This window comes from Andrena cerasifolii, chromosome 10, assembly GCF_050908995.1.
Source record: "Andrena cerasifolii isolate SP2316 chromosome 10, iyAndCera1_principal, whole genome shotgun sequence".
Classification (NCBI taxonomy): domain Eukaryota; kingdom Metazoa; phylum Arthropoda; class Insecta; order Hymenoptera; family Andrenidae; genus Andrena; species Andrena cerasifolii.
Window position 1 is genome coordinate 10,091,155 of NC_135127.1, and position 27,320 is coordinate 10,118,474.

The 27,320-nt window shown below is 41.8% G+C and overlaps 1 protein-coding gene across 1 annotated transcript; it reads right to left on the bottom strand.

The window, feature by feature from the left end:
- Window positions 1–3,199: 3,199 nt before the first annotated feature.
- Window positions 3,200–17,479, bottom strand: LOC143373691 (ABC transporter G family member 23). Its single transcript, XM_076821160.1, has 12 exons — window positions 16,629–17,479; window positions 9,502–9,712; window positions 7,656–7,926; window positions 6,423–6,845; window positions 6,016–6,105; window positions 5,827–5,939; window positions 5,184–5,569; window positions 4,873–4,988; window positions 4,713–4,783; window positions 4,537–4,625; window positions 4,289–4,465; window positions 3,200–4,209 (listed from the first exon to the last, which is right to left on the bottom strand). The coding sequence occupies exons 2-12, from the start codon at window positions 9,708–9,710 to the stop codon at window positions 3,908–3,910; spliced, it is 2,247 nt and encodes a 748-aa protein (XP_076677275.1). The 5' UTR covers window positions 9,711–9,712; window positions 16,629–17,479; the 3' UTR covers window positions 3,200–3,907.
- Between the last annotated feature and the right edge of the window lie 9,841 nt (window positions 17,480–27,320).

The window sequence follows — 27,320 nt, forward strand, 5'->3', positions numbered from 1 at the left end:
AGAGCGTACGATTCACTTCCGTATTATCACAACACTACAGCGAAGTTTTATTAGAAATAAGAATAAAATAAAATTGAAATAATCCGAGGTCAGCGACAAGCAAAAGTGGTAGTAAAGCTGTGCCTCGGTCAGTAGACAGGACAGCCTCCGAAGTAGCTGCTCCGAGTAGGAAGTTCCGAACGATAGAGGGTGTGTGCGCAGAGTATGGAACACAGAGGAGTCCAGTAAAGTAAGTGGGGTTGTTGCGCGACTTCCCTCGTCCCGCATACGTAAGTTCGCAGCGAGTGGCCCTCGCCGAGATTTATAGCGTACACGGGACGGTCGCCCGCGAAAAAGATAAGACTCGGGCGGACAATGCGAAGAAGAATGGGGAACCGTCGGGGACCGTTGTACCCAGCGCGGATTACACGGTTTATTTACCCGAGATGTTTGCCGCGTGGGACTCGGTTCAACAGCGATCTGCGTCGCGAAACAAGGAGGAGCGAGGGATGTAGAGCAGCTCCGGTGGAGGCTGGAGTCGGTCAGAGACAGCCATTGGCCCAAAGATCATCTACCGAGATACACCGGCTAACCAGACCCTCCGCGAATCCAAATACAGTAAAATAGTCGAACATTACAGACAATTGTCAGCTGGTGCTGGTCCAAGCCAGATACGAGGCTCTTTCCACCGAAACTTTCGAAGCCAGGGACGATCGAAATCCCAACCGCTTTCCCAACTGCGATACTCGATCGTCCTGGCCAGTCTCGATAATACAAGGGAAGAAATGGAGTACGGTCTCCCAAAATTTTATCTGTGACCCTTGGTGGAGTTGCGGAAGTGCTGTTTCAGTAGCAGCACGGTTTAACGGCGGCGTTCGGTAAGCAGGAGTATTCCAGTAGTAAAGCTCGAGGAATAGGGCGACTTCGCAAGTTTCACTAGCGAGTGAATCCCTTCACTAGCGTAACCACCAGTCGTTCGGTTTATGAGAAGGAAAATTGTGGATCGATTTAATTGAGAATATATCGGAGTTCGAGATTCGACCCCTTGTGTACAGCACCACTCTTTTATCAACTCGTGTACTCAGGTTATCAATGTGACTTCTACGAACTCCGCATTCCTGTGAGCAGAGATGGGCAGAATTTTTATTTAAATAATATTTCGAATAACGAATAAAAATTAAAAAAATTATCCGTCATGTGCCGAATACAGTTAACTCGGGTTAAAGAATGGCGAATAATTTGTTCAACGTTTATTCGTTACTCGAATTTTTATTTAAATAAAAAATTTGCCCGTCTCTGGCCGCGAGTTACCACATTCGTGTCAATCATTTAGTGACATCAGAGGAAAGTTCTCGCGACCTCGGCTGGAATTGAATGCGACAACTTGGCTAGCAGGGAGAGAGACCCGTGGTCCGACCAATGATGGAAACGAGTGGAAAACTTAGACACTTGTATACGTATCCCCTGCGAGATAACCAACGTCAAGCCGACCCGCCTCCCCCACGACCGAACAGCGACAGAATTATAGCGCTTCCGTCGCGTCTACGACGACTTCCGATACCTTCGGGGTACGACCCCTTAACCGACGTCGAAGCAACTTCGATACAGAGACGTTCTCACAGCTAAAGCCCCCTGCCATAAATCAACAAACGTCGGGTACGTGCTTCCCACGAACGTGAATCTGATAAATTGTGTCTCGAACGCGAAACCATTGGCAACTAGGATTTAGAAAAACGAGCGCGAACTAGAATGAATTCATTCCAGCCCACCGCAAACCCTAGCGTAAAGCCTATTCGACTATTTCAACTCGTATTTCTACTGGTTTATAAAATATTCGGATTGGCAGGTGCTAAAATGCGTGGCCATGTTGAATCCGTGTCCCGTTAAATACTTTGGTATCGACTTGCTAAATACTCGAGTGCAGTAAGTACACCTCGCACCGGACCCACCGATAGAATGAACGCTAACAAGGATTAAGGGATCGAGCGATTTGATTGATTCAAAACACGACCGGGTGCATACGTACCTATCGGCCGCGCATAATCCACATAGAACCGACGGTTCAGATCGGAATTCCGACGTGTTGCCATTCAATTACCGGGCCAGACCCCGCGCGCGCGAAGACTAATTTGAAAATCGGCGCGTCTTAGGGGTAACGCGTGTTTCGCCCCGTTATTGCCGGCGACAATACAGCGGGCGGACTAAGCCAGGATTACGGGGACAGGGACGAGCCGGTTTCACGACACAATATCAATCATGTTCGGTTAGATAAAGTTCCCTTGGAGTCCCACTAACGTCCTACAACGCCCACCGGGGTAAGTGAAATTAATATTCCCGGGGACGAGATCCCGTTGTCGAGTCGCGTGCAATTCCTATCAAGCCTAAGTCGCACGTACACGCCGCGCTTAACCTGCTGCCTCTCTCTGCTCTGATATTTCGATGCTGTTTTTATATGGACGTGGGAATCGCGGGTAATTTTATGGTGAGACAGCAAGTCGAACTTACAATTTGCAACGTTGAATTATAGATATATTAGCATTTGAAAGAATTTAATTTGTACCGGTTGGGTCTTAGGCTGAGTGCTAACTCGATTTCAAGTGGTAGTTCCATAGGCAGTTTAAGGGTGCATCGTTGTCAGGTATTTTTAAATTATTAGGGTAAATGTATGAGTGCATGGGGTATGTGAAGAAAAGAATGCATATTGGGTGATAGTCGAAGGGAGGTAACCCTTTACTTTGTATTTTGTCGAAAGAAGAGGGGCCCTAGGCTCTGAAGAGAACCCGTGGATCTAACCATTTACTTATGGCTAAGGGCTCATCAACGCTCTTCGTCCACAGAGTCCCCAGTGTATGAGAGACAAACTAGAACATGTCTAACCCTTTACTTATCTCGTAATTCAGATCATGACCGTGGCGACATCTGTCGCGGTTTTCGTGAAATAATATAAAACGCGGTTGATATTCACGGATTTCAGTTTATATGCCTTACCCTTTGAGAAATTATTTGTCGATGGAAGATAGTACAAATATTAACCAGTTACCCTAGTGGTCAAATGGGAACTGGAAAGTAGAAACATTATCTCTTGCTGCACACGCTCGGGACTCGCGAGTCCCCTTACAATTTTCGTGTCACATCTAACGTTATCGACTCAGTCATTTCTGTTGTAATTGGTGAATTATTAACACTTATTGGGGACGGATGGCAGGAGTGTTACGCAGTCTTTAGTAAAAACTCACTTTATTCAATGAATTATGCATTCTCTACAATCAATTTATACACTTTTACAGCTGGGACTTACAATACAGAACCTTGACTATTCTCCTACATAGTATTTGCAGTTATTTTGATTATAATCAATTACTTATTAACAGTTAGAGACCTTTTCTATATGCGCGCCAGTACAGAACGGAACAAGTAACTGGCTTCTGCACATCGATTTATTTTGTAAACAGGATTTATATTCGTCGATCTTGTAACGCTATTCAAAATAAAAATATCATGTCGCGATACAGAAAAATACCATTGGTTCTCGCGTGTTATTAAATCAGACATCATATGAAGTTGATAATTATATAATCATAAATCCCTACTCATACTTTACGATTCACTTATCGTTGTACTGTACACATAGTACTGCCTTTATTCTGTAATACTACCAAAGTACCTATAATAAATATAATACAACCGTGTTGAGCAAAAAAGTATACGTTGCACTGTCCAAAACAATTTTCATTCATTTCCCCCTTCACCCTCAATGCTCTTATTATAAACAGACCACACAGTTCGAACATATTGTACGAGACTCCGTCCTAAAATTCTTCACGCTATCCTTAACGTAACGGCTATTACGTCGAACAGTCTCTTCGGTGCGGAAATTCCTGCACTACAATATATAAATTCACTCGCGCAATTAGCGTAGGAGTTCCTTTTAACCTTTCTTAAACTTAATCAACAGAATCGCTAGAGTCATAAAGGCGCTTATCCAGATGAACGTGGCAATGAAACCGGCGTATACAGTGGGATTAGAAATTGGCCATCCTCTGGCCAGCATGGCTCTCATCGCCTCTGTACTCTTCGTCAATGGCAGGACGTAGCTGATACATTTCAGCACCGTATGCATGCCTTCGATGGGCCAAATTATTCCGCACAGCATGACGATGGGTAAAAACGAACCCATTGCCACGTACGTGGCGCTTCTCTCGTTTTCACAGACACAGGCGATAACGAATCCTAGAAATCAGTATCATTAAGTGACCAATATCGAGCAGACACCTGTCGGTAATGATTATTAACGGAGGGTAGTCTGTACCGAAACACATTCCACACAGGCCAGTGAGTACAGTCAGGGCAGATACCCAACCGATAGCACCCTCGCAAGTGATGCCGAAGACAGCGAAGGAGAATATCAGGACCATGACTGTTTGCCCTATCATCACCACGAACTGAGTTATCACTTGAGCAAAGAGGATCTCCGGCCCAGTCAGACCTGCGAGAAGAAAGGTGTTCAGCACGCTCTTTATCCCGCATTCCTATCGTTAACAGCTTTTCTTTATTTACCAGAGACTAAGCTTCTCTCAAGGAGACCCTCGTTCCTTTCCAGCAACATCGCGCCAGATGTTAGAGCAACTGACAAGAAGAAAATGATTCTAAAACAGATAGGCAGACTTTGTCAGTGAGAGCCAATGCGAATCTGTAATTTTCCTCGCGACTTATTTATTTACAAAAACACTCACGTTAAGATGATTCCGGGTGCCGCGAAATCTGTGAAGTTCGGTTCCTCGGGGCCATAGATCGGATGCTTAAACTGTGCGTAGAAAGGTGGATGTTTATAAATCAGTTAGATTTATCGATCGCTTAAGATACGAAGATAATTTTTTAATATCTTTGACTCACGTCTAACGGGATATTTGTTAGTTTGCTGCTGTAATTACATGCTACGGTCAACTCCTCTGCAAATTCTTGGTAAGACATGTAAAGGTCTCGTTGGAGTAGCTGGCCGATTTGTTGGTCTAAAAACAGGAAGAACAGAAAAAGTAATACGGAAAAAATAATATTATTTTGTCTCTTAAGTTTCTATCGCAGCTTTTAAGATTTGTCAATAAATAACCAGAGGCGGTGTTTTACTGTGCCACGCCATTATGTTTCCAACAACTCGAGAGTAAAGTAGCAACGAAACTGTCTCGCGTGAATACGATTAAACTCACTGGACATGTCCATGACGACCTGCATATTGGAGTAATCGACGCTCCAGTCATCAGCATCTTTGCCAGCTTCTATTCTAGCCGATAGCGAATCAGAGTAATTGGAAGGGAAGAATATGGAAGCCCAGGCCCAGCCTCGTCTCACAGCATTTCTGCCATCGCTGTCAGTATCGTACGACACCAACTGTACTGACCTACTCTCCAGGTGCTGAAGATACCGACAGCTCAAGTTCGTCCAGTCGCAGCCGACCGATGGCACGCACAGATCCATAGTGTTGTTCAGTTCGTTATTCACTATCGCTATCTTTAAACCTATAGGGTCTTTGCCGATGGAAAGACAGAACAGAACAATCTGGACGACTGGAAGGCCGATGATGAACAGCATTATGCTGAAAGAAACGCATCCCTTAGGACATTATCCCATATCTTCGCCAATCTCGTCGCCAGTTTTCTAATTGAGGAGCCCAGTGGAAAGCAGGCGCATGCCACTGTTTTGCTATTATATTAGGAGGTGATGGAATTCTGGCATCGAGGCATGTGCTTGTTTTCCACTGAGCCCCTGAATTTCGTAGCTCCGATTCTCTAAGACCTAAAGCTATCAATCTTTCTATACACCACTTCCAGTCGTGATTCAATTCAGACGTACCCTACGTTCCTCCACATCCACAGGAAGTTCTTCCATATGAGAGCCTTCATGTGCTGAGCGTCGAGCATCTTGAAGTCCAAGGACCCTTTCTCCTCGGGCGGCAGCTCTGGCACCTGTCCGTCAGGATACATATAGGTAAATCAATTCAACAAGGCAGATAGATTTGCCTAGAGAATGGAGGATACTTACGTGTCCATCGTCCGCGACAGCGGTGCTTCTTCTCCGACTGGAAACGCTGACATTGTCCCCGAATTCGCCGCTCATCTCGTCGTCTGGGTCCTGGAACGTGCAGGGGTGTATATAGGCTGAGTAGGCTGCAGCCTAGGGCGGCAAATTTGGGGCGAAACAATGTGGAAAAGGTTTAAAGACAGAGGCTTCAGACAACATTAAAAATAATTCACTTTTTCTTCGTCTAGCAAATGAGCAATAACTGGTATGTGAGTTGTCATATTGATTTGAGTTTAAATTTGTTAAACTCTTTTAAATTGAAATATTTGATGATATTTCACATCCGCGTCTGGGAACGTGACAAACCTAATTTACCCCTCGATCTTTTTATCGAGACACAGAGGGAAAGCGAGGGGAGAAGGACGTACAACTTCTGGAAGGACGCCAGTGACGCTGCTGAGGATGCTGCTCCGCCTCCGGAGGCCCATGTTCTGCCGTTTGCTCAGCTTCAGGAACACGTCCTCCAAGCTGTCCATGTTGTGCATCTCCATCAGTTTCGTGGGCGATTCTTCGGCTAAAAGCTTGCCACCCCTCATCAAGCCGATCATACCGGCCTGCCTCGTCTCCTCGATGTAGTGCGTGGTGATGATGATGGTTTTGTTACCGTCCTTCGTCAAGTGGACCAAATGGTCCCAGATGCTCTTGCGGAGGACAGGGTCCACGCCTACGGTGGGCTCATCTAAAATTAGCAATTCTGGTTCTGCAAGGAGAGCTGCTGCGAAGGACACCCTCCTCTGCTGACCACCCGACAGGTTCTTCACGAAACGATTTTCTGATGGCAGCTGTAACAACTGTTTAAAACGGCCCGCGTGAGTCCCATTCTTTCACGTCGGCAAACTTAGGTTCCAATCGACGCTGGGTGGAAAAAGGGAAAGTCTTTGTGGTAGATATTAGTCGTTAGTACCACGTTTTAAGAAGGAAGAAAGTTTAGATATAAAATAGGATTTGTATGAATTAAAGTATATTGTGTAAGCTGTATAATATTCCACCAGTCGAGGATTAAGGGATCGTTCAGCTTCTCAACACTCTTAGCTTCTAATTTGAAGTGTCCTTAGGAAGTTACTGTTTTTCACGTTTTTTAATCATTAAGTTTTCAGGCATTTGAGGAAGGTGGGTATGCTTTGAATTTTATGTGTGGGTAGAAAATTGGGAACATGGGCATTTGGTTTCGAAGACTGATACACAAAGTAATATAGAACAAGGAATGCTTCACTAATGTCTAATAGAAGCTATCAATTTGAAATTGTAAAATTAACACTCTTCCTCGATTAGAAGACTAGCAATCTTCACATTCTGTCATCTGGATCATTCAATCTTGCCTGATCACAGTGTATCATCCTACTTAACATTTTACTGACCATAAGAGGTGTATTGTATAACCAGCAGATCATAACTACCCAATTAATCGCAATATGCATTAGCAAAAAAAAGAGACTATTATCGTGTCATATCCAGAGAATGAATCGATCGCAGGTGATTTTGCGCGCCTTCTTCATCTGTCGTCGATCATATAAATTGAAATTGAAATTGCATAGCCTCAAAAAAAAAACTGTTACACAATGTTATGTTCAGATGTTATCGTGGAATATGTTAAAACTCACCTTTACGAGGAAATCGAGCTTCACGTCCACTTGCTCCGTCGTCATGCCAGCGCACCAACCGAAATAAATGAACGTCTCCCTTATGGAGAACTCCCCGTAAAGGGCGAGCTCCTGCGGCATGTAACCCACCCTCGGCCCAGGAACACCCGATCCTCTGGACCCCGGCCTGCCGCCCAGCACCCAAATCTCCCCGGAATTTAAACGCCTTCGGCCCACGATGCAAGAGAGCAGCGTGGTCTTGCCGCAGCCACTCGCACCGAGGAGGCCATATCTGAACACCGAAATACACGAAGAGTGAGGAATCTCTGTGGAATCTCATAAGATTTCTCAATTATTAATAATAAAAGAATATCAAAGGAAGAGTATGTTTCAATTCTTAATATACCTTAAAGCTCTTAGGATTTCAAGGCACAATCTTATTTTTTACCCTGAATTCTGGGAGATTTTTACTCTGAAATATTCACGTGGAAACTTTGGCCAATACGGGCAATGAAGAATTGGGAAAAAGAAAGACGATGAAGCTTACTAGGTCTTACCAATTCGAGACTTTAATTTATATTTTATATTATACGTATGCTTCATTAAATATGCTTCGTTATCCACTGTACGAGCAGTGAATACACGATTGATGTTCCCTGTAAAAAGAGTCGAGTATGAATTCATTAGAGACTTCATATTAGATAATATTTCATCTGATTTTGCTGAACGAAGATGAACTTTAGACAATGCGCGTCCTCTGGTGAACTTTGTGCCCCTTTTAAACTCTGTGGCGCGTTCGACGGCTGAGTGTGTGTAATTATGCGGAAGCCGAGCGTGTTAAACGATCAGCTGGTCGAGGAAAGAAAGAGCCATCTCGGTGGATGTATTTTCTGACGAGGCATGACCGTGCACGTGGACTTTGACTGCGGTAAAAAGGAGTGACACAGGTGACGGAACGAGACTCAGCATCCAGTGGGAAAGATCAACGAGCATGGCACAGTGGATTGCTCCACGTCCTCTGCATTGAATTTCACGCAATACAGACTCCTTTAAAAGAGGCTACTTTGAACCGCTCCGAATCGTTTGTAATTCCACGCGGGAGCGAGATAGGACGAGAGGAATACGCAGCGAAGTGGATCCGCAGCTTTTTGCATAGTCTTTTTAACGACAATGGGCATTGAAGCAACGCGCTCTCCCATTAGCAGATGCACTGGTGTAAATTGCAACATCGGCGCGCGATTTATTTAACACTGCGAGCGCTAATAGTTACTCGAAATGGACGTGGAAGTCGTGGAAGTTGGATTCAGCGAGGCAGAAGGAAGACATGTTTAGCCCTGCTGGGTGTTTAGTCTGAGTACTCAGGGGAAGACAAATAATTGCTAAAGCGAAGCACTTTGAAGGAAAATAGTTTATACACTGCCGTTCAAAAGTTTGGAGCACGTGAAACTGTGCAATGAAACTGTACATAATTATAGTCAGATGTAAAAGTTGAAATTCGAGCGTACTTATTTATTAGAAAAATAATACAAAATTTATGAAAGGGTTTTTTCGCAAAAGGACCCTCAATTAATTTTTCAAATTGTTTCCAGTTTTATACACCGCTCCACTCTTCTTGTAAATATTTTCAAAATAAGTGCACCATATACAGTTGCATTTGCCTGAGAAATCTTGATTTGTTTGAAGAATGAAAGGTGCTCGAAACTTTTGAGCGAGAGTGCATATGTTCAGTTAGATTTTCGAGTATTTCGTACGTGTTCCTTCATCATTCTTAATTAATTAAGTACAGCATCCCTTCAAATTCTCGATAATTTGTAACTACTTTCGTTGAGATTATTCAAAGTGGAAAAATGCCATTAGGAAAACTTACATCGTGCCTTTTGATACAGTCATATTCAGCCCATCGAGGATAATATTTGGGTTGCTCTTGGGCCCATACTTCTTGAAGGCCCTTCTCACGCATACCGCCTGCTTCCTTCTCGTATCCAAAGTCGAGGCTTGCGTTTGAAACTGTGCCCTTCGTGTCTTCAGCTCCAAGGAAGCCGTCGGCGCAGCCGGCGGAGTGCTGGTAGCATCCATTTCTGAAGCAGAGGAAATTATTCATAAAGTACTTCGTAAAGTCATTTATGGCCGATTGAATAATTTCTCAGGCTGTCAGATACGTCATTGAGCAACAAAATCGTCTGAATTAATTAGTGATCTTTCTCAGTCTCAAATGACGGATCCATTAACATGAGACCGAAGCATCAGTATTCAAAGCAATTCCAATGCGCACCAGACCTCGTTGTTGTAATAACATACAATACTTGTAAGATGATAATTACGATATCCTATTCGCAGACCGGTGAAAAGCATTGACAGTTGTGTTACAAGCAAACACCATTTGTCAACATTTTACTCATTCTGCAAGGTTCATTCGTTGCTGTTAGTGTCCAAAGAACAGCTCGTTTAGTATTGAAATGGGAATGGTGAATATGTAAATGGAAAAGTAACACACGAAGTCTCATTATTTTCTCGAACGTAGTTGTCGCACTGGGTCCATTCGACCCAAGCCAATTTTCAATCAGCTGCTGTTTAAAAACTATCCGTTAAATTAAGTCACAAAAATTCTGAGATGAAGTTTCAACATTGCAGAATGAATGTTCATCGTTGAAAATTAACATTTAAAGTATCATCGTGTCTAAAAAAAAATTGAAAGAAAAAGAGTTCCAGAAAAACTTCTTTTGCTTAAAAAAATTGTAACTTTTTTCATTTTTAATATTTTTAGCTAAGAATTCATGGTTATACTATTGAGATATGCTACTTTACTAAAAAAAATCCTCCACTTAGAATGCGCCTCTGCCTGTAAAGGAAACATGAATTTACTACTACTGGCGGCAGTAGTACCATTTTAAATGGATGCCTCAAAGAAATTTTATTTCACAGCCAAATTTAGGTGCACTTTGACTCAATGTGACAAACCAGAGTTAAAATCAGAATTTACAGGTTTGGGAATGCTCCCTCGTGAGAAACCAGTCTGATAACCGCTTGGGCAACGCGTCGAAAATTAATTTTACACTCGGTGTACCATGAACCGAGTTAACGATCGCGCGGGCAGCGGTTTCGCGAGGCTGGGTGTTTAAAATCTCGGATAAAGGTTTTCGGCACTTCCTAGTTGCCATAGCAGGTGAGCAAGAGCGACCTGCAGGTAAAAGTACTCGGCTCCAGCCACGCTTGGCTTGATCTACCTCTGCGCCACGTGCTCCGCTGTCTGCACACACAGCAGGTCATCCGACGCAGAAACCTGAATTACATATTTTCTAAATTGTTGGCATTGCAGAAAATAGTGTTAGGTAATATTTGTATTACATTTGCATACCGGGCTGCTCTCTGTTTCGCCATTGGTATTCCGGACATGTTTACCTTCTAAAGGCAGCACTACCCACAGAAATCAATTAAAATGCGTGTCAATATATTCGAAATAACAATCATTTGCCACAAAAGGCTATACTTGGAATAAACCACTTGTCACTCCCACGTTTATCGAACACACCATTTCACAGTGGTGTTCTAAATAAAGTTAAAGGCAAACGATGACGAAAGTACCATTATTTGACTAGAAGAAGGTAAGGTTTTCCTATTTATTTCACACAGAACAAAGGAAGTCCCTAAAGCAGTGTTTCCCAACCTTTTTGAGTCGCGATTTCTTTTTATAATATTCAGCTAACCTACTCCGACTTCAAGTAAGGTAAATATTTCTTTCCTTTCAATTACTAAAAATCAGTGTTACATCATTAATGGAATATAGCACTGTAGCCATATTAAAATAAATAAGTGGTAAAAATCGTACAAGATAAATAACCGTGGCGACTCACCAGACACTTCGTAACCCACAGGCTGGGAATTACTGCCCTAAAGTAAACTATCACCAAATAACAAGAGAAATTAGGCAATTCGAAAAATCAGAAAATTATGCAACTTTCTGTGCAAGTAGATTAGCTCATCCCTAACACGAACCTATTTTTTGTTGCTATCATAGTGTAGTTTCCGGGGGTGAAATCACCCCTTAAAAAAATGCAGAGTTTTCATTTTCGTGGAATAACTCGAGAACGGTGAGAGATATCGAAGAGAAGTTTAAACAAAAGTTGAACCTTTTTTTAATATCTATAAAACTGTGTTAAAATAATTATCGAAAAATCCACACTTTTCAAGTTACCCCAACCACCTTAATTCGATGATTATTTTTCACACTGAAGTGTATTCATAAGAATATAAATCCTAAGCTTCCTAAAGACCATAGATCTTTTTATTAATACCTTCCACAGAAAGATAACGAATTTCGCGCAGCATCTATGATATCCAGAAGTCTCTAAAAAATGTCGCGCAGAAATAGAAATGGCGCGTGAAGGCCGAGGTAATCGCCGCACCTAAGGATCTTTCATACGTAATACACGGTGTCTTGTAATTCGTTCCAGTGATGTAACGTCGTGCAACAGACTCTCACCTATCTCCAGCTGACCGGACCAGTCGGAGAAGTCGCCTCGAACACGCGCAGTCGACTTTCGTCCCGATCCCGCTCTTCGATTTCTTGGGGAACGCTCTCGCTCTCCGCGGCGGTCCCAAGCGGACGCGTGTCCCCTTTTCTTTTTTCACTTTCCTTTTCCAAAAAACGCTCGACCTTGTTACGTAATTCGGTTACTGAGAAGTGGCCGTCGCGTCTGCACCACTATATCACATTTTTTCAGGGACGCGTAACGCTTTTAAGAAGGCTGGTAGGACTTGGAGGAATGGTGACATGGTCCAGTATTAATTCCTTCGTCATTGGTACATGAATCATCACCCTGTGCTTTCTTTCATTTTGTAAAACTCTTCGATGGTATCGTTAAAGGTGTGCGCAACCTTTGAGACGACAGATTACGATGGGCGTGATACAACTTTGCATGAGCGGTGTCGAATGCTGGTTCACGTTCCTTGAGAATTAATTCTGCAATGTTTCGTGAATGAAAGTTTGAAGAGCTATTGCGATAATGAAGCTTATAAAGGTTTTAGGGATAGTTTGGGGGTAGCGTTCCTATTTATGTAGAGGTCCTCTGGAGAACTTATTCTTCCGAAACCACGATGTCCCATCTACGCTCTTTTTTTATTTTCCTACAGTGTAGAGTCCCAGTTATGTTATACGGTAACGAGGTTCACGTAATTGCGCAATTTCGCTCGATCATCGTTTCTTTATTGGCTCGGAGACTTCTTCGGGCCCGTGCGAAACAAAACAAGCCGTGAATGAAACACGATCGTCACGAAATTCATTAATTATGACACCCGCTCGAGCAACGAATATTTAACAAACGTGACACAATTTTGGCCTCGGTTCGGACATTCATCGATGATCGAGGCTCGACAAAACGGGAACTCTATCCGCGCGCAGGCTTGATTTAATAGCAACCGATGCTTTTTTATTGTCTCCTCGACGACTAGACGTTGACAAAAATCAAACTCGTTTCGGCGAATACACCTGTTGAATTAAATCGTAGACACTTTTAAGAAATACTTGTGATCCTTGAATCACTGATTTGTGAATCGATGCTCACATAATATATAAAATGACAATTTAAATATATGAGTGATAGATATTCTTGCCAAATCGTGTACATTTTAGGCAATAATAAAAACGACTTAATTCTGTAGATATTATCAAAAGTTCTGAAGCGAATCGAATAATGAATGCCAATGCGGGTTTCTTAGAAGACTCTGAAACGTCAGCAAGCTTCTCGTATAAGTGATAATTAATTTCTCAAAGGAATTCAAGGTACGAGAGCTTGTTTACTAGTTGCTGGAGATTGTAAACATATCGTCACGGAGATTGACAAATATCCTCCGTTTCCTTGCGCGCTGGAGGCCGGCGTGCAAGTTCATTGAAAAGAAACGATAGGTCGGCGCGAAAGTCTGATGAAATGGAAAGTGATTAGACGTAACCCTAGATAGGCGCATCTTTCGCAATCGCCTTCTTCAGCCAGCATAAAGGAACAAAGGTAAGAGAGATCCTCGTGGAACTCGGTGAAATTCGTTATCAGGCACCAACGGAGTGGACGGAAATTTTTATGGCCATTCGGATTCACCCCACGATTGCGAAATCAAACTGACACAGTTATTGAAACATCCAGAGACTACAAAAGATTGATTTCTTCGTTACGATTTGACCTCACATTCGCCGAAGAATAATTATACCATTGCTATTCTGTCAAAGCCTCTTCAAATCTCTGAAAAGGATTCCTCTGTACGTGTTTGTTTTTTTTTATAGCACGAGCTGCTTAGACTTTCACGGAACCTCGCGTTTTATTCCATCCACTGTTGCAGCATTTGTAAAATCGCCGTACCGTCAGCGGAGCACAATTTTCATAAACTCCGCGACAAAAGTAGAATCCGGATAGCCTTGAGTTACAAGGCGGGAATACTTTACGTCTCGGCTCTACGCGGTCCTTGCAAAATATATTCGACAACCGGGCAATTCGACGGACTACTAAAAGGAAAATCGTGGACCGTGAAATGATAATGACGGACGGGGGAGCAGGAAGGGTCGCGGGAGCAACGAATTGTACGGAGTGTCCAGGTATTTATGGTAGAGTCGAGGAGGGGGTGAGTTTACATGAAAAAGTAAGTCTCAAATGTGGAATAAATTTTTTCATTTGAGGCTTTGTCTCTTATGTTCATTTATAAACCCACTCTAGTCAAACGGATATAGATAATAGCACATAATACTGAAAAGAAGTCAACATTATGTATGATATTAATGCTATTTTTAAACACGTTAAGTGTACGTGTTAAGTTGCACTCGTACTCGAAGAATATTCAACGTTGATTTTCTCAAAAACCTAGTCTCAATTGAAAAAATTTATTGTATATTTTTTACTTATTTTTTCATGTAGAATCACCCTCTCCTCAGTTGTACCATAATACAGCAGCCTCCCCTTTACTCTAGTTGTTTACTTTTACTATTACTCCTCTTATATGTATTATATTATATTATTTATTTGCTATGAGTAGTAAATATGAAATAATAATTATAAAAATAATACTACGACACCCTGTATTCTTTCATCGTCCTTCATTTGCATTTTCGTGAACGCACTGATGGTAAAACTAGATCCATGCTTCTTTTTTCGTCACCGGCTGAATAACAATTCATATCTCGCCGCGATACGTTAATTACCATTGTCGTTGATTACGATCCATTCTTGCCGTTTAGTATTACGAGTCAATGATTTTTTTCGAGAGCTAATGACGGCGAACAACAAGTCCCAATGCCACAGATGATTCTAATAAGTGCTTCCAATGTTCCATGAATTACACGCAAGGTAAGAACGCAGGAATGGCGACGATCGTAGGAAATCGGGTTGCTTTGGAGCGGTCACAAAGCGATCACCATTTCCCGGAGTCGCCTGAGTGCAACGATCGCGAATAATCTGGCTTGAAATAATTCTCCGTGTTAGAAGCGTGCAAAATGATTTCCTGCAAATGGGAGTTAACCGAGGGTTAATTAAATACCACGATCGATTTGATGACGATTTGCCACGGTTGTGTTTGCAATGATCCTTCACTGAGTGGATGCAAATAGATCCTTTGCTAGGCTTGAATTAGCAACGAATCGAATGTGCTAACTAATTTAACAAAGCCTGTAATTTGTATTGAAATTATGCCACTGAGAAAGGCTAATTACTTCAAAATAGCCATGAAAGATTCCTATTTTTTGTTTTATTTTTTTTTTACATGTCCCGAGTATTGGACTTTGAATTGGTGACCTCTCATTAGACCGACGGAGACAGATTTCTTCTAAGCACGTGTTAGCAGTGAATTGAATATGATAATCAATTCGATGATATCTTGTATCGAAATTACGGCACTGGAATAAATTATTTCAAATAATGTGGCTGCTCCGAAGTCGGCATGGAGTGGTTTTCGGTTTCCTTAAATGTTGCAATTCCCAATTATACGTCTGTAGATGTAAATTTCTCAGTGAATTAACACAGGCGATTATCTTGATGACGTCTGCGATCCGTGGTGTGTTTATGGTATTGGGAAAGAATGATTGCTTCGAAACGACGATGGAAGATCTTTGTTTCTACATTTCATTCTTATCACACTCCACATTATTATATTCTGATTATTTATTCACGCTGCCCATTAACCCAACGATTTCTGCCACTCGAACTGTGCCCGCGATAACAAAGAAGATCCTGCAAAAGCAGCATCGAGTCGATTCATCCACATTTGAATTTTTCCATCATATTTTGCAACCAGAGCTACTCAAATTACAGTAAAATCATTACAACTGTTTGTTAGTTTGTGATTATTAGCAGCTAAATGAAATACCAAGAATGTTCTTCTGCATTTGAAATTGCAGGGCATGGTGCTGCTTTCTGGATCACCTTCGTGAATATCATATTTTAAAATTAGGATCTGCCCGGCGGAAAACATGTTTTGCAGAGATTTGAAAGTACAACGACGTTCTGCTGTCTCTTTTCATTAATCCTTCGCTGTGCTTGCATGAGTGAATTACGAATTACATAAACTGTCTCTCGCACGTGAGCACGGGAGCTTAGACGCGCATTTCCATACTTTCGACATCGGATAAAAGTATGAAATTCAGGCTGCCCCGTGCTCTTTGCGTAGAAGTCCCAGGGAATTTCCACTTTTTTGCATAAGACGACGTCACGTATGCATGCATGCAATCGTTGCAATGTAGTCACCTCTCTGATCGTCGTCCTCCATGAATTTGTAACAAACTCTACCATTACACCGCTACATCGTAATTTAACAAGCAGACAATTTAAAAGACACTTCAAACCAGATGTTTAAAAGGGGAGGTGCAATTCTGCTTCATACGAATCCCTCTCTGACTCAAACATAATCCCCAAAATCCCTAATTTCCTCCACTAATTAATTCACCGGCTTCCACAATCAACTATCAACAATCTCACCGACACAACCCACCCTTCCCCGATTTACTCCATCAAATACACTAACCTGTGTTTCAAAGACGACGAAATCCGTTTCCCCAGCTTCCTCGACGGTCAACAATGAATCCCCAGCCGCGTGTCCGTCCTCGGATCAATTACATCGCACGGTTCGATCATTCACCGCCAGCAGCGCGATACATCCATAATCCACCGCGGAATTTCACCACTTTTTATCAAAATTGTCTTCCCAGGCAACACACTTGCAGCATCCAAGGTGACCAGGTTGTCCGCGCAGACCAGTTCTAGGTGTTCTTCATGGAGCACCGGCAGTACTCACAATCTTCGGCAGCTCTTCTATTCCGAATGCAGCAGAGCGATACTTCCTCCTAGATCCAATTTCTCCTTCCAGCACACTGCCACTAAAGACACCCTTTCTCAAGGGTCGAAGGGTGCCCTGGTGGAGGGGCCGGTGTACAGCGAATTGAGCGTGGAGTCGTAACCAGGAAACCGGCGTCGCGAAAGCAAGAGTAGCCTGAACGCGAAGCCAGCGTGGACTGACTTGGTTGGCTCCAGGATGGAGAATCAAACGCTTGTGCAACCCGTCGATGCCGTGGTTGGAATGGCCAGGGCACTTGGCAGTGGGGGCAATGCTGGTCAGGCTATTATAAATACGCGTTGCCAGTATGCGAGATGAAGATTTTTCCCCGGGGGAGACAGCTCGGGGCGCCATCGTCGGCTGGGGCTTTCGCTAGGGCCGTTCTGGCGAACGCTTGCGAAGCATCGAGCCACGATCCGGTTTAGGGCCGTTCCTTCCACTCTCGATGGTGGGTCGAGTCTCGTCGGTGTTCCTTTTTGCCAGCCACCGGCCACGGGGATTCCCCGGAATGGCTTCTAAGTGGAGGCTGGGTAGCTTGGCGGTCCGGGTCCCCGCAGCTGATTGCGGAATAAGAAGAGATTAGCTTTGAGTGGGACGAGAATCTGTGCGAAGGGTGTGGGAGGTTTGGGAATGAAGGTGGAGCTGGTTTGTGATTTTGGGTGTGGGATGCTGGGTGAGTTGAATCGTTGTGGTTCAAGCAGCCTGGTGGTGGAATGATAGCGCTAGGGAAATTGTGAAAGAAATTGTTACAGGAAATGTGGTTCAATCAGTGGTCGAATGAAACTGTTAATTTTTATGAGTAAAAGATGTTTACTGAACTTTTAAATTTTAAATCGTTTATTTTCTGTTTTATGTAACTTGGTACATTAACGCTATAAGTCTGTCGTAAAAGCTCAGGGTTAACGGTTATTTTGTATTCGATTAAGAAAAGTTCTGATGGAACATATATTTTTTAACAGATATTTTAAGATAGTATATACAATTTAGAAATATTGATTTAAGTAGCATTATTCACCCCATAAATCTGCTTGGCACCACTTCGACTTTTTCAAAGCAGAGTAAATGTTGACCAAGAAAATAAAAGTTCCCTATTTGTGCAAAAATGTATGGAACAAAAGTTTCCAGGGAATACGTCTTCTTGGAAGAGAAAAGATAATAAAAAAATTGCTGTTATTTCACAAGTAATGGAAAATGTTGACAGTGCCATTCGATCTGTGGTTCGAATTCTTTCTATACAAGCGACGTCTACATCACAAGCATACCTTTGCACTTAAAACTGCAGGATAAAGGAAAGCGCGTTAAGATTAAGCGTCGATTATGTAAATCGCACGCGCGCCGACCTCTCCTGCCAGGCGTCGAAATCGCCAGCCTAGCTCGGGCAGCTTTTCGTTGCTGGAGTGTGGAAATACTCTATTCGGAAAACGAAACTACCAGAGAGGCGTTCTGAGGTAGAGCATAGCGAAATTGGAATAGAAATCGGGTCAACGATTTGCCAACGGTTATTACCAAACTGCACTTCTTTTCTGTCGCTCCTCGCCGGGCGCTCGTGCACCGCGAATCTAACGCTTCGTGGTTACCGAAAGTCTCGTTCTCTTTGCTCGATCCATCGCCCCAAGATTTCCCAGCAACGACGCGGCGACGCGCAACGCGATTCTGTGAATCACTGGGCGTGAGTCAGGCATTGTGAACTGCTATCTGAAACGCGTTTCTGAAACGTATAAATATCGCGATTTACGCGACGCGTTGTAGGTACTCTACTTACGATGCGTTCTGGCTGCAGCGGGATTATCATAATTGTTTTATTGACAACGATCCTGCGATATGGATCTGAGTCAGCATAATTCTTTCCTGGAACAGTTTCCTGTTCGACTGGTAGAGCGATCTCCTTTAGCAGACTCCATTAATCTCAATTACGGGGGAAGACCCCAACCCGGAAATTCACAAAATTATGAAACTTTGGAGATATGAAGAGGATATATAGGTTTAAAAAAATTATGAAACTTTGGGGATATGTAGAGGATATATAGATTTGAAAAAATTATGAAACTTTGGAGATATGTAGAGGATATATAGATTTAAAAAAAAAATATGAATCTTTGGAGATATGTAGAGGATATATAGATTTGAAAAAATTATGAATCTTTCGAGATATGTAGAGGATATATAGATTTGAAAAAATTATGAATCTTTCGAGATATGTAGAGGATATATAGATTTGAAAAAATTATGAATCTTTGGAAATATGTAGAGGATATATAGATTTGAAAAAATTATGAATCTTTGGAGATATGTAGAGGATATATAGATTTGAAAAAATTATGAATCTTTGGAGATATGTAGAGGATATATAGATTTGAAAAAATTATGAATCTTTGGGGATATGTTGAGAATATATAGCTTTGAGAAAATTATGAATCTTTGGAGATATGTAGAGGATATATAGATTTAACAAAAATTATGAATCTTTGGAGATATGTAGAGGATATATAGATTTAACAAAAATTATGAATCTTTGGAGATATGTAGAGGCTATATAGATTTGAAAAAATTATGAATCTTTGGAGATATGTAGAGGATATATAGATTTGAAAAAATTATGAATCTTTGGAGATATGTAGAGGATATATAGCTTTGAAAAAATTATGAATCTTTGGGGATATGTAGAGAATATATAGCTTTGAAAAAATTATGAAACTTTGGAGATATGTAGAGGATATATAGATTTAACAAAAATTATGAATCTTTGGAGATATGTAGAGGATATATAGATTTAACAAAAATTATGAATCTTTGGAGATATGTAGAGGCTATATAGATTTAAAAAAATTATGAATCTTTGGAGATATGTAGAGGATATATAGCTTTGAAAAAATTATGAATCTTTGGAGATATGTAGAGGATATATAGATTTGAAAAAATGATGAATCTTTGGGGATATGTAGAGAATATATAGCTTTGAAAAAATTATGAAACTTTAGGGATATGTAGAGGATATATAAATTTCAAAAAATTATGAAACTTTGGAAATATGTGGAGAATACATAGATTTCAAAGAATTACGAAACTTTGGGGATATGTAGAGGATTTATAGATTTCAAAGAATTATGAAACTAGACTAGAGGATTGAAAGAAACCTGAAAGGATATTTCACGCCAAGTAAATAACAAGTTCACAATGGAAACGTAGTTTCAAGTTCCTTGAATTCAAGCGACTCGAAGTCAATATGAACGGGGTCTAAGAGAGGGGGAAATCCCTTACATATTCAGAAAGTTTCAGAATTTTTTCGAATTTTCGGGTTCGGGATTTTCCCTTGTTACTCAGATTGTTATGGGTGACGGTGGATACGAAGCCTTTCGTATGCCCTTCTTCCCAGAATAAAAAATACAGCACCAGTTTTCGAATGCTTCTGGTAAAATAGTTAATTCCCGACGCGGAACATTGGGACGCTGAATGTTTATGTCGCAACGAATACAATTAAACTGGTCGCGTCGCCTGGAAAATCTGCATTCGCGTCTGCGAAGATGGAACCCGAGCTGCAGCATTCCTTTCTCCCTGCGCACGCAATTCGATCATCTTAGGTTTTATGGTCCTCCTGCTGGCCATAACCATACGTATCTTTTAGGCAAGCTTGTGCCTGGCTGATCGATCCAGTAATCGCGCACGACTCTGGCAAGGACGATTGAAAACTGCGAACGGCACGCACAGTTTTTGATTCCTGAAGCGCGTGTCGTCGGTGAATGAAACGAGAGTTTTGTGAATTCCAATGCTCCGAGTTTCTTTCGAACATTGATCCTTAAATAATCGAAGGAAGTAAAGTTGGTGAATCGATTATTGAAATCCTTTTGTCTACCTAGTGATTTAGGTGCTGAAGAATTTGCTGCTAGGGGTGAGTGAACTCGAGGATTCAATTACTGGTGCTTTGCTTTTATCGTGGCTGCTGAAGATTTGTCATTTTAATCTTCGTCTAAATTTGCATGGCGATCATTTTTTTGGATCTGCGACTCCCATTGGGCCGCGATCGTCTCTCATGAATGATGAATCGGATGCATGGAGGATGGAACCATTCGTGGTCTCTTTTATCAGTGGCCGAACAGAGCGAGCTATTAATCCAACCACTATTTCCATCTCGACTTCGTGTCATTAAAACGAATCAGCGCTTTCTTTAGTCCTTGGACATTCGCGCAGCAAATTTTTTGCGACAAAGTCAGTGGCTGCGCGTGCGTTACGCGCGTTTGGAAATTGATTTATGACTCCGGGCGGCAGTTTTTTCATTGTTGTAAATTAATTACCGCTCTGTACGCTTGGGCTCGTTGCAATACGTGCAATTTGCGGTGTTCCACGCGCGTTGGTATTGAAAGACTCGCGCGTGGTCGATCCAAGTCTCGTAAGTTTCTTAACGTCCTTAATGACCACGTCTCGACGCGTTAAACCGCGAAACTTGGAGAACGGAAGTGCACTGCTTTCGCGAAGTGTTGATATCGTAAGAACGAAGTAATTACTGGTCGTCGAAAGGCTGCTTTTCTGGAAGCGACGTTTAGTGGAGAAATGACAATCCCGAAGACTTCTGCTTTCTGGGGTGATTTGTAAATCTTATCCGTGGATTTTGTTTAAATCCTGATGAAAATAAATGCCCCAGTTCCTCCAGTTATAAGAAGAATTCATCCACTGTGAATCAAACTCCTCGAAATCGTTCAATTTCTATCTGAAAGACATTTTGAAATATTTTTGTGGCTGGAATTGCACAATTTGGAGTTCCCCTTTGTAAACGGTAACTCGAGCTTCCCGTTCCACGTGAAATCTCTTCACGGAGCGGTTTACATGCGAATACAAGCTACCTCGCAATGTCCTTTATTACGCGACGTTAAAAAAATGGCACCATGTGGACTACGCGAAGGAAGAATAGAAAGTTTTTGGCTTGATATGCAGATTCTTCGCTTGTCCTTGGGCACAGAAAAGGAAAGGGCAGGGAATTGTTGTCCTACCACGCGCGTAGCAAATTCTTGCACAGAGAATAGGAATTTCTCAAAGCAGGGAAAACGATTGTTTGCGTAACGAGAGAAGAAAAATAGGTATCTGAGGGAGAAAGCCGGAAGTCGAAGAGAAAATTCAAAATTTCCAGAGCAGTAGCATCTTGTGAAACCATTGCTTCAGAAGCGATCACGGTGGATCTTTGGAAAAAGGCAGCTCACAGAAAATGGCACTCGTCATAAAATTAAATTCTCCCAACATAATCATGATAATAATAATAAAACGCCTTTAGTATACCATTTACAGAAGCAAAAGGAAAACAATAGAGACATAAATGGTAAAATAGGCGAGGCTCGTAATATAAATTCCCAGGGGGAAACAACAGAACACTTCAAGCATCAATTTGAACGAAAATCCATGAAGTTAATGTTTCATAAAATGCAAAGAGAAGTGACCGTGGCTAATTAAGAGCATACCCATCGTGCAACGGACTCCAGTAGGAAATAGAACTTTCAAAATCGTTATCTGTCCCCGATTACATCAAGCTATTGAGTAACCCCACGTTTGGGCAGTAACTAGAACTCACAATCGCTTTTCCTGCTCCGCGAATGACGCCTTGATCGCGAAGCTCGCCACATACCTAGTAGCTCGCAGGTAGAGCGCGAGATCTTTTTATTCCTCGAAGGACGAGAATTATCCATCTAGCAAAAAGTCGTTCGTCGGTGCTGATTTACAATTTTGCATTTAAGCAGCTCGGCAACGAGTCGTCCTCGTGTCAAAATCAAAGGCGTTATGATTGATGTTGGGGCAGAAGCTGCTCCTTTGCCTACGGACAGAACGAAATAGATAAGAAACGGTTATGAAACGACATAATGGACGTGTCGGTCGAGTTCAGGAAACCACGATTCCAGGCGATCTACGTCGGCGCCTTTCAGCCGATTGCGCAACACCTTTTTACTTTCCTCGCGACGATTAGCGCGCTGACGAGGAACGAGAACCTCGAACCTCCTCGAATTAGGCGTACTTTCCATTTCAGGGACGATTGCTTGGGCTCCGGATAGACGCAATTAGCCCTGGACCTGAGCCTACACCGACTTAGTCAGCGGTAAAAACTTTGGCCAGGAAACTAGGGAAATTGTGCGCTTCAGTGGTTTCGAGGATTTTTTTGAGGGACTTGAGAAATCAGATTTAAAGAGACTTGAGCTTTTAATGAAATTTTGAACGTGGATACATGTTTATGAATCACCTTGTACAATGCTAGGAGAAAAGCTAAAGCATTCATGGTGGCGGAACTTAACGCAAGGTTGAAGAAGCCTCTGGGAATTCGCCTTTTTCATAATTCCTTTCATTCTTTTTGTGATTATGAAATACTTAAGTATCGTTTGGACGTATGAAAGTAGTTTGCCGGAGAAATTTGTACAGTTTGAGTGGAACGAGGAATGCCCCTCGAATTGTACTTCCCTTTAATGACTAAATTAATGGATTCTCCTTCTTTAAGGGAGAAGCCTACCTAGAATGGCCAAAACAACATGCTTCTTTGGGAATTTTTTCTAGAAAAACCGATGAACTTTTATTATTAAACATTAGTCTATTGGAAAGTGTGCATCTTACGGATATTCCAGTATTTTTTGTAGTAAAAAGTATTGAAACGTTTGCGCAGAATCATCCAAAATTGAAAATTCGATTTTTTTTAGATAATATATGAAATTATCTAGGCGCTGTCGCGCACGATTTTGGGAAAATTATTTTGAGACAAAATGGCGGCTGTGCAAAGTTGAAGCACCGATATTTGGCAAAAAATCGCTCCTTTTTCGAGTGTAAAAAAATCTATGCAAAAAAAAAGAAAAGCTCCCGTTAGCGCTTAGATTTTTAACCCTAAAATAAGCCTGCAAAGCACCGAGTAAATCGGTTCATTATTTTTTTAGTTATGCGTGTCACCGAATTTGAATACATAATTTTGAGGGCAACGCGTTTAAAATTTTGGGTCTGAGCGTTGCACCGAGGAACTCCTACGTACTTACAGACGTATAACTTTGTAAATTTTAATCGGGTTAATTTGACACTTTCAGGGAATATTTTCAAGGCCTGAGTGGTACTTCAAGAAAATATAAAAATCGTTTTTCGAAAATTCTAAGTAGCCCTCGCCCTTAATGAATTTAATTAGAGTAAAGGTAACTCCTACTGTACATGACAACAGATGGCAGGGTTCACTTATGAGTTTAGCATATCAGAAGAGAAGAAAGTCATGCATTACTCTATAAGTCTATAACATAAGGTTCGCATCTTTCAAGTGCATATCATTAGCATAATTCAAGGATCTGAAAACGAATTGTCGAACATCGTGGAACAATGACAATGATGCATTTCGCGCAGAGAGACGAGGTCGGCTAGTAGGACGGTAAACCAGTTGCCATTTTCCATCGTGTCTTCGAATCCGCGATAGATAATAACGGTTACTTTTCCGCTGACTAATCTGTTTTGCTATTAGCGTATCGATTGACTAAAGCTGATTAAATACAAGTCATCCATCCGTGCTTTGACGTCAGCTACAAGGACTTACGATGCAGCTTACGTTAACAATGTTTTTCCAAAGTGCCAGGAGGAATAGCTCTTTGAATAACTAACTTAATAACTTAAATAGCAGGGTGAAATGAAGAGCCCTCGTAGAAAACACTGTAAGTGCCAAAATTAAAAAGAAATTCTTTTCTGTCGGAAAATGCCCTACGTGCCAATAGTAATACTATTTGTAGTAAGCATAGAATTTGATTTTTAGCACTTCCAGTATTTTCTACAAGTACTCTTCAAGCTTAGAAACTCATTCTAGAGCGGATCGAGGGACCCAGGGTGTGCCACTCATGAACATGAATATTGCACGTATTAACATTGTGATTTTAGCGCTAGTGAAATACGACGTGGACTGTGGAAACATTTCCACTGCACCTCTTGTGCACTGTGGACATTAATGAGCCCTGAAGTCTTGCCATCGAAAGGGTGAAGGTGCTCGATTTATGGATCCACGTATAAAGCTAGAACTTTGTAGTTTCGAAGTCCGATCGTTCTGTTAGGAAGAAAATTGAAGGAACAACTGTATTCCACATAGAAACTGCGATGAATTATGCATGAATCCTCGATCGTCATTAAACGAAAGGTCGCTCGAGGGTTTTTCGGCTTGTGCGACAAATTACCCCCTCGGTATTCTGCCAGATTTCACATCGCGGCGACCATGACGTCGACCTGTCCATCCACGAATCCATTCTCCATGAATGTTTAATTAATTGAGCCGCCGTTGCGCGTCTCCCATCGAAGGACTCACTGCGGCACTTTTCCTATTTCTCGTTCACGCGCCTCCACCGGAACGATTACGTGCGCGTTAAATATTCAAAGCGGCTCGCTTAACGACGGATGCAAATGCGGGCCGAGAGATCGCGAGCGCGTTTCTTTTTTCTTTGTGTAAAATTCAGTGAATTCTCGCGACCGGCATTGAATTTATAATGATCGGTCAAGCGCGATGTTTCCGCTGGAAGATACCTTTTTGCGCTCTCCTCGGGCTCTAATGTATTCCGAACTTGGACGTTGCTATTGAGAATCGCTTCGTCCTAGCCGACTGCCTATTGACAGCGAACAAACAAGCGGAAATCGCAGGCCACATGTTAGGCCGTGGTATTTGCGCTCTGACGTGCGTGTTTCACAAGAAAAAAGAACGAACCAATCGCGGAACTCCTCGAGCGCTTGGGGACTTCAATTCCGAAGGCGCAGACGCGTTTACTCCAGCCGAAAGGAACGTTGAACTAATTTTTTTAACCACTATTGCGTTCTATTATTCCCGCGGCGAAATTAATGTATGCATGTGTGTATCTCATTTGTAACGTATGTTTTTTTTTAACGTTTAAGATTCAAAGCGGCGTTGCTGATAAATGTTTGAAAGATTTGGGGGAAGATTTCCTAAAATGGAAAAGTATGCGTGAAATATAAAGATGTATGGTGTTTTGTAGACTGTTATTAATAATATTAAATTGAGAATTAATATTCAACTATTGTTAAGGAAGACATATGCCTATTAGTGTTTTTTCATTTAGGAATGTATTTAGCTAGATAAGTTGTGTCTCTGTGGACCACTGTCGGCGATACTTCCGAAAACCGGTCAAACCCGGTTGTGCTGAAATTTAAAAAATAGCTTCATTTTGCATAAAAATAACGTTTGCGAGAAGGACTTTTGACGACTCGAAATTTTTTTTTACCATTTCAATGTCGTTCCCTACCTTGCCGACAGATCGGAGAATCGGATACAACAGTTATTCAATGCATAAAAAAAAATGTAAAAAAAATTTTCGAGTCGCCAAAAATGTCACAAAACGTCACACAATTCGGGGGACAGGGGAAAACACCCCTATTTGCGTGTCGTCGCCACTAGGATATAACAGATGCATGATATTTTATAGAAGTTTGGATCACGCGAACTGAAATACCGCCTTCGTGGAAAATCATTGGTTTCGGTGCGCACTCTACGTTTAAAAATGATACCTCTGCGAACTATTTCGATGCAACCATCCAAATCGGTAAAGCGAGTAGGGATTTTTTTTAGATTTACCATCTACAGATTACTGTTTTATCGATCGTCGGTTAAATAAATATTTAATATGCCTGAACTGATAATACCAAGAATAATAGAAAATATGTGAGTAGTCGCATTAAATCTACGAGCCATGTATAAATTAGCAAATAAATCAATTTTCTGGTATATTTAAATGTTCTACTTGCAATCCCTGACACACAGCAAACTAATTGTACTAATTATAACTGCACACAATTTCGACTTGGACATGCTGGAAATGTACAAGGGAAATTTTTAATTCCAAATAGATACTTTCCTCCAAAATTACAGTTTTCGAACAAATAGAAGATATCACAAACACATAAACAGTGCGAATATTGAAAATAAAGAAAAATATTGAAGTATGTACATCGCATAAAAAAACAATCTCGCCACAAATCGTGTAACTCGAATCCAAGGAATCCGACATTCCTACACGCGCAGTCACTTTCAAATTCGTCAGAAATCTACATCATTCTAACCTATCTGACGCAACGCATTGTATAACCCGACAAGCACGTGCGCAGAACGCACATGGGCGTTCGCCAGTAGGGCGATGGTGCTATGATCGAGCGCACCCCGCACGGGATGGTACAACCGGCGTAGTTGGCCTTTCGAAAGGACGCCTGGCGAAGCAGGCGAGAGAAAGAACTTTTCCCCTTCCCAACGAAAGTACCTGCACCTGTGATTGCGGCCCGCTTCGATAGACACATGGACAACTTACCGATTCATAGATCCCCCCACCCGCGGTCGCTCAACATTTAGACTTGATCTTGATTTCCCAAAGAGACCAGCGGCCACGGCAGTCGTGTGTTGGACGGTGC